The sequence below is a fragment of the Sarcophilus harrisii genome, chromosome 1 (assembly GCF_902635505.1).
Source record: "Sarcophilus harrisii chromosome 1, mSarHar1.11, whole genome shotgun sequence".
Lineage (NCBI taxonomy): Eukaryota > Metazoa > Chordata > Mammalia > Dasyuromorphia > Dasyuridae > Sarcophilus > Sarcophilus harrisii.
This window is the reverse complement of record NC_045426.1, coordinates 271,590,675-271,606,335: the sequence shown is the minus strand read 5'-3', so window position 1 is coordinate 271,606,335 and position 15,661 is coordinate 271,590,675. Positions and strand designations below refer to the sequence as shown.

At 37.7% G+C, this 15,661-nt stretch overlaps 1 protein-coding gene across 1 annotated transcript; it reads right to left on the bottom strand.

Annotated features, from left to right (window-relative positions):
• Window positions 1-488: 488 nt before the first annotated feature.
• On the bottom strand, window positions 489-12,420 carry CRYM (crystallin mu). Its single transcript, XM_031942228.1, has 8 exons — window positions 12,124-12,420; window positions 11,523-11,676; window positions 10,046-10,108; window positions 8,579-8,680; window positions 5,620-5,803; window positions 4,734-4,855; window positions 2,809-2,893; window positions 489-813 (listed from the first exon to the last, which is right to left on the bottom strand). The coding sequence occupies exons 1-8, from the start codon at window positions 12,291-12,293 to the stop codon at window positions 749-751; spliced, it is 945 nt and encodes a 314-aa protein (XP_031798088.1). The 5' UTR covers window positions 12,294-12,420; the 3' UTR covers window positions 489-748.
• Between the last annotated feature and the right edge of the window lie 3,241 nt (window positions 12,421-15,661).

The window sequence follows — 15,661 nt, the reverse complement described above, 5'->3', positions numbered from 1 at the left end:
CATAAACTCTTAAGATTTAGAGCTGAAAAGGATTTTAAAGGGCATTCAGTTCAGCTCATCCATTTTACAGGTGGGGAAACTAATGCCCAGAAAAGTTAAACGTTGTACACAGTTATACAGGGAGTGACAGAGTCAAATTATGAACCTTCCTCTGATACCAAATCCAGCATTCTTTCTACTACACATCATGTGGCCTCCCCAGATAAGGCTATGAATATTGTCTTAAGATTTCTTTAAAAAAAAAAAAGAGAAAAATCAAGTGCTTTACGTCCTCCACCATGGGTTTTTCCTTCATGTCTAACATGATAAATGTAGAAAGATTACTCCTCAAGGCTTTAGTATCTGTAGTTTTATGATGCTTTCATTGGGAAAATTTTTGTTAGACTATAATTGTGTTTTTATTGACCTTTGCTCTCTGCCATCTTCCAAAGAGAAGAACAAATATTTGGCTCCCATGACTTCAATAGACAAGAAATGTAGCAAACAGATAAGGACTGGCAAACTCTTTATTTAAGGGAAGTAAAGATAATAATATCTATTGGCAAAGAATGTTATAAGATACAATAAGGCAGAAGAAAGGAAATACACAATACTGTAATTTTTTTTCACAACAAATTAAAGATGGCTAGTTGGCTTTTTAAGGCAGGTAATATTAAGTGCAAAAGTATATTCCCCCATGAGAAATTATGGGAGAATACCAGCAGTAATGGGTCTTAATGTTGCAGCATCTCAATGCTAGGTATCTGTTTCATTTACCAGAGGACCAAGAATCAAAAACCAATTTTGCAGCAACTGTATCTTCTACTGCCATTCCTGGAATGGAAAAAAAAAATCCAATTAATCTTTGGCCAATTCTGTTTCCTTAAAAACAAAACAAAACAAAACAAAACAAACAAACAAAAAAAAAAAACACGCTCAATCAGGTCTTACTTTCTGAAGGCTAAGTGATTATTACTATTTCTGACATTCCTGATAACTAGACAAAATCAGATGAAAGAAACCCCATACTGCCCACTAGCTAGGACTAAGATCTTGGAATAGAATTAAGAATGAGAAGTTCAGGAGTGTCTGGCAGATTCCTGCAACAAGTAGGTGAGTATTTCATCTGATTATCTTGGCAAAATTGCATTTTATTGGCCACTGGATTTTTTATATAGTATGACTTTAGAAAATTTATTCCTCACTATGCCTGTAGGAAGTATCAGTCACTTGAAATCCAACAGGTTTCTTTCAGGTGCAGGTTTCCTAACCACACCAGCCCTATTTTTCTTCTCTGAATTCTTAGAGTACTCTTCTGTGTTACTCACATAGAACATTTTATCCACTCCCTTATAATTATTTGAGTACATATATTATCTTCCAAACTGGAAGGGCAGGGACCAAATTCTTTTATCTCTTTCTGTTTTACAGAAAAGAAGGTAACCAATAAATGTTTGTTTGTTTTTTGAGGGAAGGAGCCAACCAATGGAAACAAGCCCTAACACTAACAGCAAAATGTCTACTTGGGGGAAAAAAACTAGAATTCAGAAGAATTTACCCTTGGCTTCACTGTTTTGCCTCTTTTGTGGATATTGCCAAGCCCTACTCCTAACAGTTTGCTGTATGCATTAGAATATTATGTTTGGCTTGGAGCAGTATCCATTAGCCAGACCTTGTTATATTTAGGCTGCATGTCTCAAAACAGATACCTATCTGGCAGAGGCAAAGCAGGTAGGTGAGGAAGTTATAATAACAACAACAAAAATAAAAGCCAACATTTTTATAGCATTTTAATTTTTGCAAAAACTTTACATATGTTATCTCACTTGATCCTCACCACAATACTATCATCATTATTATTCTCATTTTACAAATAAGAAATTGAAGGCTTTAGTGACTTGTTCAGGATCATCTTTCCTGGGGCTGAATTAAAATCAAAGTCTCCCCTAATATAAAGTCTAGTATTCTTATAAATAGATGTTGCTGAAGGGCATTCTGTAGGCATTTTATCCCTATTTTATAGATGAAGAACCTGAGACTTATAAAGATCAAGTAATTTGGTCTAAGGTCATCTAGAAAGTAAGAGTGCAGCTAAGATCTGAACCCAGTCCAAATCTAGACTTCTTTTTACTAAATGAAAATATATCAGGACATAAAAATCTCATTGTTTATTTGGATCTGTTTCCTCCACTACTCAAAGGGCAATGTGCTCTTCTCCATAGGAACCTCCAAGATAGAAGTATGATCAGGGTGGAAGGAAAGGAATTAGGGAAGGGTGGGGGGGTGGGGGGCGGGAATTATGGTCAAAAAGCAAAAGGAGAGATTATTTTTTTTTATTATTATTTGCCCTTCACTGAGCTTCTGGAGGTTTTCAATAATAATAATAGTTAATATTTATGTAGTTCTTAACTATGTGCCAGGTACTCTGCTAAGCACTTTATCATTATCTCATTTTATCTTCACAATAATCCTTGCTATTATTATCCCCATTTTATAGATGAGAAAATGGAGGTATTTAACCAAGGTTAAATAACTTCCCCAGGTCATATAGCTTATAAGTATCTGAGGCTAGATGTATGCAAGTATAAATACATGTTCAATCTGGAAATTTGCCACTTAACCTTAGATCCCTTTGTTCCTACATTTAAAATGAAAAGAATATGCCCTTCTGGGTCCCTCTAATACATAAATCATGCAATTATATTAATTTTTTATTAATAAATACCATATACATTTTTAATAATTAACTCCAGTTATTTCCATTTCTACCACTGGGAAAACCACCATATTTTCTGGTTATATTTGCATTCAAAGGGTGATAACTCTTACCTAAAGATTTGAACACTGTAGTTTTCTCACGGTGGGCTGGCTTCACTCCTTTTACCACTTCCCCCAGCTCTGCAAAGATTTCAGCCTATGAAATAACCATACAGTGATTAAATTAGATCTGCCTCAGTAGGGGTAGCAGAGTAAACCAGTATTTGGGTGTCCTCCTATGGCTATTGAGGAGAAAGAAAGGAAAGTGTCTTCAATGTCTGACAACAAGCTCTAAATGGTCCACAGCACCTGTTTCAGCCACCTTCAAAGTTGTTTCAACAAATTGTTCTCATTTGCCTATTCTGCTAGGAAAAGTCTTCACATGCTTTTCCCAGACAACACTCTCCCCAAGTTAATCGGTCTCACTCAGTTGAAGATCTCAACCTGATAGCCCTATTGAATGGCTCTAAACTCCAAGATAAGTTATCTCTTTTCAAATGGAAATCTAAGTCCTGGGCATTGACAACACTGAAGGAATCTCATTCAGTTTTGAATGCAAGCCTCAGACTGCTAACAAAAGACAACTCTGAACACCAAATCTCTGCAGAAGTCCTAAACAGGATTATGCTTTGCCAAGGAAGCTCTCTTCTTGCCAAAGCTGCCTGTCAGGACTCTTGTCCACTGTAAAGATATTCTCTTCTCAGTGTTAACCTTTGTTATTTCCCTAACAGGACCTTTTTACCAACTAAGAAGTCTGTCTTCCTCCAAAGGAAGGCACTTCCTCCAGTGCCTGGCTTCTCCCTCCCAACAATAAATCCTTTTTGCCATACAGACTTTTCAAGTTTGTGAATTTTTTTGCAGTGGACCTGTGCCAACAAGATGGGATTCCCCACCCCAGTTCTCACATATCTTCACTACCATTCATTCACCTTATCAATATCAATTCTCAAGCTTATTTTTCTCCAAAAAAAATAACTGTCACTCCACTCCTTTGCTAATTCCTTTTAGGGTTAGCCCTGACAATGGCTAACTCCTAAGAGTCACAAAGGCTAAATCCCTTTTGGAACTTAGATTGCCTGAAATAATAATAAAATCTTTACCTCTTGATTTGGAGGTGGTCTAAACCTACAAATTCTTTTTTTTTTTTTTTTTATTTAATAGCCTTTTATTTACAGGATATATACATGGGTAACTTTACAGCATTAACAATTGCCAAACCTCTTGTTCCAATTTTTCACCTCTTACCCCCCCACCCCCTCCCCTAGATGGCAGGATGACCAGTAGATGTTAAATATATTAAAATATAACTTAGATACACAATAAGTATACATGACCAAAACATTATTTTGCTGTACAAAAAGAATCAGACTCTGAAATATTGTACAATTAGCTTGTGAAGGAAATCAAAAATGCAGGTGTGCATAAATATAGGGATTGGGAATTCAATGTAATGGTTTTTAGTCATCTCCCAGAGTTCTTTTTCTGGGCATAGCTAGTTCAGTTCATTACTGCTCCATTAGAAATGATTTGGTTGATCTCCTTGCTGAGGATGGCCTGGTCCATCAGAACTGGTCATCATATAGTATTGTTGTTGAAGTATATAATGATCTCCTGGTCCTGCTCATTTCACTCAGCATCAGTTCGTGTAAGTCTCTCCAGGCCTTTCTGAAATCATCCTGTTGGTCATCCTACAAATTCTTTTGAGACACTTTGCAACACTGGCCTGAAATCCCAATATATTTTTGGGTTCAACCCCCTCTCCAACATTAGTGAAATGAAACCTCAACATATTTTTGGGGCGGTTCAGCACTTCTACACCTCCATACCCCATCAGAGTCACAGATGAGAATAGTATGAATCAAGTGGACACCAAAAGTGGTGAGCAGCCCTGCAAGGGACTTGTCAAGAACTCACACCATAAATACTAATTCTTCTGAGCACCCCACATACTCTGGAAGTGGATATTCTAAGCTCAACAATAAAAGAAAGAACTTTACCTCAGATAATATAACATCTCCAGACTCCTTGAGGGCTCCTTCACGGGAATCCACATACAGCACACAATTCTTCATAATTACATCATCCAGTTCTCTCCAGTCAGGTCTGCTGGCCCCAATAGCTAAATACAATACAAAACAAAACAACAATTAAGAAAACCCATCAAAAACAGTAAAGCAGAACCCTTGGTGAGACTCCCAACCCTAGAAACACATTAAATAGAATTTAATAGCCCTAAGAGCACAGAGGATGTGAAAAGGCAATGACATGAACTTGGATGAAAAAAATATATATCTTTAATTTTCACTAATCTATAACTGATGTTTAGCCTTTCTTTCAAATATGACTGTAGGCACCTCACATTATTCTGAGAAGGGGTCTATGGGCTTCACCAGACTACCAAAAGGGTCTTATATGTCATAGTTAATAAGACATGGTTTAACAAAAGAGATTAAGAATCCACACTCTAAATTAATTTCCTTGTTTGAAATCTAACTTCAATAAGTCATCATTTTATATGCTTGAACTTTTATGTCCTTGAACAAATAAACCCTGATCTGACTCTTCTGTCCTAGGCCCTTTGCCTTCAACTAACTTTAAAGATTTGCTTGGACTTTTCTTTCAAGGCTTTTCTAGCCTAGCATCTTCCAATGTCTTAATCTTACTTGTAGCATTTGGGATCAAAAGTTAGTTCCTATATGCAATGCAATTACGTTTTTGATACCTTATCATCCAAACCTTAGTGACTCAATAAACTATATAGTGAGCAGTATTTATGCTATTTGTCAATCCCAATTCCTTCCATACCTCCCCTAGCCCAAAAGGAATTCTGGACTCTATTTATATCCTGTTTAAAAAGTTAACTATCTCAGCCAGGTCGCCTACCATTGATATGGGCTCCTGGCTTCACCCATTCTCCAAATAAAATGGGTTCTGTTGCCATGGTGACAGTAATGATCACATCTGCTCCTGTTACTGCCTCCTGGACAGATGAGCAGACTCGTACATCTCCCTTCACTGTCTGGGCAAACTTCTCAGCATTCTTCTTGGTGCGATTCCATATCCTGACCTTTAACCAGAATGGCAAAGGAGAATTATAAACATTCACACTTTTTGGCAATCATGCAAATTCCAAGGATGGTTAGAAAACAGTGCTTTCTGTAGAAGAAGCAGGGGACATGGTTGTCTAAATTATTAAGGAAAGGAAGAAACATCTATGGGATGCTTACTATGTGCCAAGTACTGTGCTAAGCTATGGGGGTACAGAAAAAAAGGCAAAAATAGCCTTCAAGAAGCTTACATTCTAATGGGTAAGGGCAACATACAAATCAGACCTGAGTTCAAATATAAACTCAGACACTTGTGAGGTGACCCCAGGCAAATTTAAGTAACTCACAAACCTCTGTTTGCTTCTGTTTCCTCAATTCTAAAAATGGGGATACTAATACTGTCCAAGGTTGCTGTGAGGAACAAATGAAATAATAGTAGTAAAGCACTTAAGCACAATGGGCCTGATACAGAGTAAGCAGTGCTGCTATAATTATTATTATATACAAGATAATTACAGAGTGGATGGAATTACTTTGTAAGGCAAATAGGTATTTGATAAAGGGAACAGTCTAGGGCAAAGAAATGGTATAATTCCACTGGAGCAGGAGTCAGAAAGACCTGAATAAAAATCTTGCCTCAGATACTTTCTGATTGTTCTAGCTCTGAGCAAGTCATCATCTCTTTCAACTTCATTTTTCCTCTTACATTAAAAGAAGAAATAGCACTTATTTCACAAGATTATAGGAAGGATCAAATGTAATATGTAAAATGCTTTGAAAAATTTAAAGTGCTATATAAATGCTAGAGCAGCTAGCATTGTGTCACACACATTGGATAGAGTACCATGCTTGGAATCAGGAAGGTCTGAATTCATATCTGGCTTCAGATACTTACTGGGTAATTACTTAACCCTACTTGCCTTAGTTTCCTCATCTGCAAAATGAGCTAGAGAAGGAAATGGCAAACCACTCCAGTATCTGCCAAGAAAACCCTAAATGGAGTCATGAAGAGTTGGACACAACTAAAAAACGACCGAAAAACAAAATACAAATGCCATTATTATTCTTGTTTTAAAAAAAGATGTCCTTTCTGCTATATCAAAGGGGTTCAGAAACTTAACATTTCTAGTCTGTGTCACATAATTTAGTATTTGATATAGGCTATCTTGTATTGTTTTCAAATCTTTTACTTTGCATGACTTTTATCTCTCCAGATAAATTATATTGGTTTGCTAGAGATGTGATCTACTAGCCAGAAGGATGCTATACTTGGTACCCCTCAAGATTATCAGTGATTAGATCCCCTTTTTGGTTTTCCAGTAGACTGTTGCATATAACAATAATAAGTAGGAAAGCCAAAATCCAGGCAAGATAGACAACTTATTGTGTATTATTAATACACATACTTTAAAGACTAGCTATGGGATCTCCATGAACCTAGCAAGAAAAAACCTGAAAAAATAGAGATGAATTGGATCTTTGGAAATCAGTCACATGTAAACTGGCCTCATTTTTTTTAAACTCTAGGCCAGACTCTCTTAATTTGGGATTCCATAAGCTTGTTTTGCTAGGCAACTAGGTAGCGCAGTGAGGACTTCTTAAACTTTTTCCACTTCTGATCCCTTTTCATCCGAGAAATTTTTTTGTGATCCTGGACATATAGGTATATAAAATACAAATCGAACATTTACTGATAACAAATCACAATTTTTCAAAACCCACATTCAGTTACACGACACCATATAGGGTGGCAAGTCAGTTTAAGAAGCTGGGACATAGTAGATAGTGCTGGATCTGAGAAGGGGAGAAAGGTAAGAAAGACTTGAGTTCAAAAGCAGCCTCAAACACTGTTATCTCATCTATAAAATGGGATACTCAATAAGGTGGCTGTGAAGATAAAATAACATGTGAAATGTATTATATAAACCTTGAAGCATTATATAAATTGTAGCTCCTCTTGTTAATCTTTTAAAAAATATTCTGATAAATATATTTCAATGGCTCCTCTGTAATCCTATATACTTAATGTCCCAGGGATCCATGAGATAAAAAAAGTTAAGAAACACTGAAGTAGATTTCTTTTACTACTTTAAAAGATCCATGAGAAGTTCATAAGTATGGGTATCCCGTCTACCAAAACAGATCACAATTTTGGAGTATATAATGTGTCCCAAAAATTTGAGTGCAGTTTTAAACTTTAATAACTTAAATAATATATTTGGAACATTCTGTATTATTTACTGATTCTAGATGTTTCCATGTAATTCATTGATTAAATCATATTTTGGGAGTAATATGTATATATTGTTTATATCAATATGTTATATACTATATGAAATGTTATATACATATATAGTATATAACATCATATTATATAATTAGCATATATTATTTATTATACACTTATAAGCTATACAATTAGTATATATTATATAGGATGCATCCTACATATTATACTATATAGTGATATAATTATGTAAATTAATATTACATATATATGTATATAAAGGAGACAATCAAGTATGGTACAGAACATATCAGATTTGGGGTCAGGAGACTGGGATTTGTATCCCGTCTCTGAGATTAACTAACCATGTAACTAAGGACAAGTCACTTAATCTCTCTCAAGATTCATCTGAAAAACAGGAGCATAATATTTATATTTCCATTCTTCTAGTATGGGGAGGAAAAATGCTTTGAAAAACTTAAAAGTATTATATAAAAAATGAGTAATGATTATCACTGCTTCTGACAGATGTAATCACATTCTTTTCTTTACCTTTTTTCTGCCTTACCTCTTTAAAAGAGAATTGCTCTGTAAAGATTTCATAATGACTGTAGGCCTGGACACCAGCACCAAGTATGCACAAAATTTCACTTGAAGGGGGTTTCAAAAACTGTTGGAGAAAATGGAAGAATGGACAATTAAGAGTCATTTTACAAAGATTACTTCTCTGTAGGATATGAGAGAGAAAAGAGCCATTCAGGCTGCAAATCAGGGATGTGATGATACTTATTCTTATTTGCCCATGCATTCAAGCAATCTGGAATAAATTGTGTCTCATTTTTCCTATCTGAATAGTGGGCATGCTAATGTAATCACCATGCTCAAAACATATACTTTAATAAAATCTGTAACAGATTATAAAAACCACACAATTTCTATCACCAGGAGTCTCAATTCTTTCCTCTGCCCTCTCTAGGCTTAGAATGCCAGTCATCATGGCCTCTGAGGTCTGTTTAGTTCTAGATCTACGATTCTATTGTAGCAGGACTAGGTGACTTTCTTTGATCCAAGAAAACAGAGAGGATTGGGAACACTTCTAGGTATCAGGGTGTGTGAGGATTTGTCAATGTACAAAATCAAGAATGTACTGATATACATCATTGTTTTAGGTAGAGAATCTTTGGGGTTCCTTTCTCAGGTTGTTATAAACCCAACAGAGAGATTAATTCTGAGTTTTCTACCACCTCTCCCCTAAAGCAAAATTATCAAACTCAAAAAAGATGGGGGAAAACATATAAAGAAATAAATGACAAGTTTCCTTTGGGTTGAAATCTGAATTGAAAAAATAGAAGTGCTATATAATGGAAAATCCTATTCTTGCAACAAGATTGATCAAGTACTAATGCAAGTATTTTAGCTTGTCTCCTATTCTAACCTTGGAAAATTCTCAGAACAGTCCCCTGATTATTCAAAACTAAAGTGAATTTATATAATAACAAGTTCTCCAAGGTGCATGCCTTGGTTACCTCATTTCATATACAATTACAATAATCCCTCACTTCCCTTCCCCATGGGCCCAGAGCCAAATGCAATTTTAACACATTCACAAAATATACACTTCTTTCTTTTGCTTCTCTTATTGGTTCTCCAAGTTTCTTGGAGGTTTAAGTCATTTATTTCTCCCTTCCCCCATATCTCTCATGTCTCCCCCATCTTGCATATCTCTACTGGACTTGAGAGATTCTAGTCTTCAGTGTTTCCAGCAAGTATTCAAAGGTTCTTCATTTCTCCTTCTCTCTTTTAAAGTGATATCCTATTTCTGACACCCTTTCACTCTTTCACATTGTTTGGGAAACACTATTGTCCTTCTTGGCTCTGATTGGTTTAAAATTTCACTTTTTTCCTTTGATCCTTGCTGTCTTGCTCAATCTTATATTAACAAGCTGATTCATTTTTGGGTCCTACATGCCAAATAACGCAGTGATAGAAACCTTTTTCCCACCACACACAAAACATCATCAGAAGCAAGTCTTACCTTAGTGGCAATGGCAGACACAGCAGCTGTCCTCTTTGCAGTGATTACACTTCCATCCATGACCTTTAGGAAAAGGTTGACAAGTAAAATGAGCACATCCAGAAAAGATACTATGAGCATCAAAGAACAATTAAGAGACCTCCATTTCTTAGGAACTAGCCTTTGTCATGTTTCCATTCAATTAGACAAACAATAAATTTCTACATGTACAAGACACTAGGGATACAAAGTCAAAAAAGGACACAGTACCTGTCCTCAAGAAGTTTAAAACTTACCATGTAGATACAACATGAACACAGAGAAGCAAATACAAGATAATTTGAGAGGGGAAAAAACAAGTAAGTAACAATTGGATAAGGGATTAATTGGCATTTAAATCATATCTTGAAGTAAGTTTTAATTTTAACAGTTGGAGAGAGAGAGGGAGGAATATATTATTCGCATGTCTATTTGGAGACACAATGAATAGCCCAGTTTAAAGGAATGGGAGAATATGCACGAAGAATAAATAAAATAAATCTGGATATGGAAGAGGGCCAGATTCTAGAGAGCTTTAGAAGTAAATATGAACAATTATATTTTATTCCAGAGGCAATGGGGAATCACTGAAGATTTCTAAGCCAGGGAACATTGTCAGATATTTGGGGAATATTTTAAGAATATTAATGATGACTGTGTATAGAATGGATCTGAGTAAGGAGAAACGGGATGCAGAGATACCATTTAAAAAAAGGGGGGGGGGGGGGGGTTGTATGGGCTTGGACCTGTCGGCCCTTTGAGGGAAATAATTGGAACATAAAAGATGAGACACTTTGGAAATAGAATTCAAAACATATCTGTATCGAATCCAGTACTTGACCTTCCACCCCTAACTTCTTCTGATAACCTGAAATTTAAGGGAATGAAGGGCATAACTATGTAAATTGCTAAGAACACATTTAATGAAATATTAAAAATGGCTCCTGACATCATATAAAAAGAAATTGGAAGAGCCAAAGTATAAGGGGTCCTCTTTTGTGGCCTCCTCATTCTCAAATAAGACATCCTACCTGCCCTATTTGAAATGAAAGAATATCTCCCCAAAAAGTAAATTCTGGGCTCCTGAATTAGCAAGAATCACTCATATTAAGAGAGCATCTCAGAGAGGCATCAGCTACACAGTCTCATAGGAATACAGTCTCTTACTGATGTAGCTGTCCTTTAGTTACAGATTTGCTGGTTTTTTGTTTTTTGTTTTTTTTTACATACATCCTTAGAAAAACACACACACACACAATTATGCTTGCATTAGATAGTCACTGTTATACTCAGGCATAGGCAGATTTAGGCAGATACACAGTCACAACTGCATCATCAGACACTCAGTGCTGGTTTTCATTCATACCGTCTAACCTCGGATCCCCGGCTATCCCACAAGAAGTTTCACAAAGATTTCCTTATCCCCCTGCCTTTCTCTTTCAGAGGAGCACGTACATACCAAGAGCAAAGAGCCATTGCTGGGTTCAAAAAGCAGCACTGTGGCCTGGTGTGAGGGAATTGTAGAAGTGGGGCTCACTCCCTCATAGAAGGTTACTAGCTTGGTGGTCAGTGCATCTTCATTAGAGCTGTAGGCAGGCATGACACCCAGGAAACTACAAGATAGGCAAGAGAGCAATTTAAATCTGCAAAGATATTTCCAGTCCCCTCCCACCTTCCCAAGGGAATCTCTCCTCTCCTCACTTTCAGCTGCCGCTTCTCCTCCCCAGAGCATCTTCCTTGGCGCTCTTACTTTTTGGGTTCCTATCCTGCCCATTTCTTGTGGTATCGGAAGCCCTGGGTTTAAATCCCACCCCTGACGCTACCTTCCAGTGTGACCCACCCTACCTGGGTTTCAGTATCTTCTCTGCAAAGTGGACTAGCTGGTCTCTGAGATCTGCTTTAGATCTACGCACTTTTCTGCCTTTCCCTTTACTCCCTCTGTGTCCCACCCTGGTTTCCTCATCTTTTCCTTGGTGTCTCTTTGTTAGTCTCTCCCGTTCTCCCTTCGATCTCCCGCCCCCCATGCTTTCTTTCTCTCCTCCTCTCCCCTTCTCCCTCACCCTTGGTGTTTGGCCACGGGGACAACGGTGCGCACTGGCTGCACGACTCCTCCCTCGGGGCCGCTAGAAAAGTTGGCCAGGGCCTTCTCCAGGGTTGGTAGCAGGAGGCTGGAGCTACTCAGGTGCCGCTCCACTTCCGCAGCGCTCAGGAAAGCCGGTCTCCCGCTCATGCTGTCCACTGCCCGCCAACGGCTGTCCGCCTCCCGGTTCTGTAGCCCGCTTTCAGCAGCCTGCTGCGGACTCCTGCAAGACCCGCTTCTGCTGGTTAGCGACTGCGAGCGGCTGCTACCCCGACAATCTCTATATAGAGAGGCTGGCGGCCCAGCAGAGACGCCTACTGGCTACAGCTCTGCCCTGGGGGCCCTCAGAGCTGACACAACTCCCGCCCCTCCACCGCCTCACCAATGCACACTCTGGCTGAGAAGGGTCGGGAGGGACTACTAACAGGTCCAGACTGCGCTTTTGACAGCTTCGGAAATCAGGTCCTGGGTCCAAGTCTTAAATACTATAATTATCATCATCCATGTTCTTTGAAAGGAATATTTGCAAAGCAGTTCTGCCATCATTTCTTCCCATCTCTTATCTCCCTCCAAGTGGGAAAAATGAAGGGTGGGGAGGAGACCTGGGGCAGGGGTAGGGGAGACTGAGAGATGTTGATGATTGCTGACTAGACGCTCCCAGATCTTAATTAGTACCTACCCATAGGAGAGCCCCAGATGAAAGGAGGCAGAGTGCCATTTAAAAACATTTTGTTTTCTGTTCAGTCCCCTGGGGTTCCCAGAGACTGCTATCCAAGTCTGGCCAGATCTCAGACCTGAAAATTTCTTTGGGTTCAAAATTTCTCCCAGGGTGACCACTACCTGTAATAACACGGTCTTTAATTACATATAGCCTTTAGGTATTGATTGAAGGGATCTGATTGTACCACGACTGGATTCTCAGGGCAAAGATGCATTTCAATACCACTTAGAAAATGTATATTTATAACTACTTCCTTAGTGTCTATAATGACCTCCCTGTTTTACTTTCTGCAGTTGGAACTCTCAATATTAGAATACCTTTCCTTCCATCTTATTTTCTAGCAATGAATGAGATTTTCCACTTAGGAACAAAAGAAAAATAGCACTTGATTGATGCCTATAAAGTAATAGATGACATTAAGTCACAAGCTTGTTCCCTAAATTCCTAAAAAAATTTTTTCTGAGGCAATTGGGGTTAAGTGACTTGCCCAGAGTCACACAGCTAGAAGTATTAAGTGTCTGAGGTCACATTTGAACTCTGGTGCTCCTGACTTCAAAGCTGATGCTCTATCCACTGTGCCACCTAGCTGTCCCAGTTCCCTAAATTCTTAACTGTGGACCTAGGCAGGCATTCACTTTAAACCAAAGCAGGGTTAGTTAAGGACAAATATAATCACTAATCTATCAACAAATGTTCATTGAGAGTGGACCAAGGGGAGGGTAAGGTAAGGAAAATACTAAGAAGTATAAGAAATATCCTGCCTTTAAGGAGCTCACAAGTTAGTTGAGGAGATATGACATCTACTACAGAAATGCAATCAATTAAGGCTAAATGTCAAAAACACAGATTGTAAATCACTTTGAAGTTCATAGGACAATTTTTTTGTGACCTGGAGTGGTTAGGGAGGCAGGATATAAATTGGGTTTAAAAGAATAGGTAAAATTTTGATAATTAAAGAAAAGATGAAAGGGCCTTCTGGACTTTAAGAAAATGTAGAAGTGAGAAAAACACACTATGTCCAAGGAACAGTGAAAAGACTATTTAGCTCTAACAGAGGGTTCCTGTAAGGGAATGGGAGTGAGATAAAAAAAAAATAAAGTCAGATTAGGCCAATGAGGGAGTGTAATCTTTTTCTTGTAGTCAATGGAGAACTATTGAAGGCCTTGAGTAGGAGAATCATATGGTTCTTGATATTTTAGAAAAATTAATTTAGTGTCACAGTGAAATAGATTGGAGGGACAAAACTGGAATTAGGGAGGCTACTATATTTAATATGTTGGGGATGAGGCTACATCTGTGATTTCATTGGCATGGGAATCTCCCTAGATGAGGAAACTCCTTTTATCAATTTGAATCAATAACTAATTTTCAGTTTATAATTGTAGAAAGATGCCTAGGGGAACTGAGTGATTAAGTGGCTTGCCCAGGGTCATACAGCCAATATGTGTTAGAAGAAGGACTGGTTCCAAGGCCAACTTTCTCTCTGTACCCCAGGCAATGCTGCTTCTAAGACTTGGAATAAAGACTTGAAAATGAAAATGAAAAGAAACAAATTATAGGAAACAATAGACTTTGGTGATTCCCTGGATGTGGGAAATGAAGAGTTCAATGAAAACTGACAAAGTGAAATACTAGGGCTAACTGAAAACTCTAGGGAAAAAAAACTAGTGAGAAGGGTCAATTTTAAACATTTTGGACATGAGATGACAGTCAGACATCAAAGTAAATAAGTCTGATGACATTTTGGAATGGAGTCCAGAATACAGGTCAGGATAGGAAATATAGACATGAAAATCAGGTGCATCAAGATAATAGTTGAAACCATGGTAATCAATATCTAAGGAACATAATGTAGACAGAGAAGTAGATTTGGGGTATTTTTCATATTTAATAAGTAAACAAAAAAAAAACAATAAAGAAGACTAAAAGGAAGAGTTATAAGGAGAACAAGGAAAATAACTCCAAAGTCAACATAGTTAGAATTTCAAGAACAAATAGTCTAAAATGCTATCTAAGGAAAGGAAAAGGAGAATGTTGACTTAGTTGATGGAAGATTAACAGGAAGGAGTACATGCTCAGAGTGCCTTATTAAATAAAAATGCTCCTGTGAACTGTTAAAAATGGAAGAAACCCCAGGTCCAGAAAGAACCTGGAATGAGTTGGAATCCAATTCTAGTTTATAAAAATCATAAATGCATTTATTGTCTGAGAAGGAGCTTGCAAGCTGGAACAGTAAAACTGTCCACATCTATTCAAAGGGGAGTGGCAAACAAAGAAAGGCAGGGAATTAGGGATAGAAACAAATGAGGCAGAGAACCCCATTTTCAAGGGAAGGGGGCGATCCAGAAAATAGGGGTAAGTGAGGAATTTCAGGAGTCCCAGTTGTGGTCCTTTGATACACAAATCAGAATATATTCTTGGCTATAATCAGTCCTAACAATTCCTGGCATGAGCACAAACAATAAGATAAGAGGATATCTCCAAAAAGCATTAAACAGGATGTGTCGTGAGTCTCATAACCAATAGTTAGGGAAGTGTCTGAAGATAAAGATGTCTCTTGAAGGTCCACAAACCACCAAATGTCTAAAAGGCTACATCAAGGTTGGTATGAACTTAATTGGCTTCAGTTACCAATTTTCACACATCCAAGTTGGGTTTATTCTCGGTCACTGCAAAGGATTATTGGTATATCAGGCAGCCCTGTATCTTAGTTAATAAAGCCAGTCCTCACACAGCTCTTTTAAATTGTTGAGGAAGTCAAGCAAATCAAAGTAGTTAGCATATCCATTTTCACACT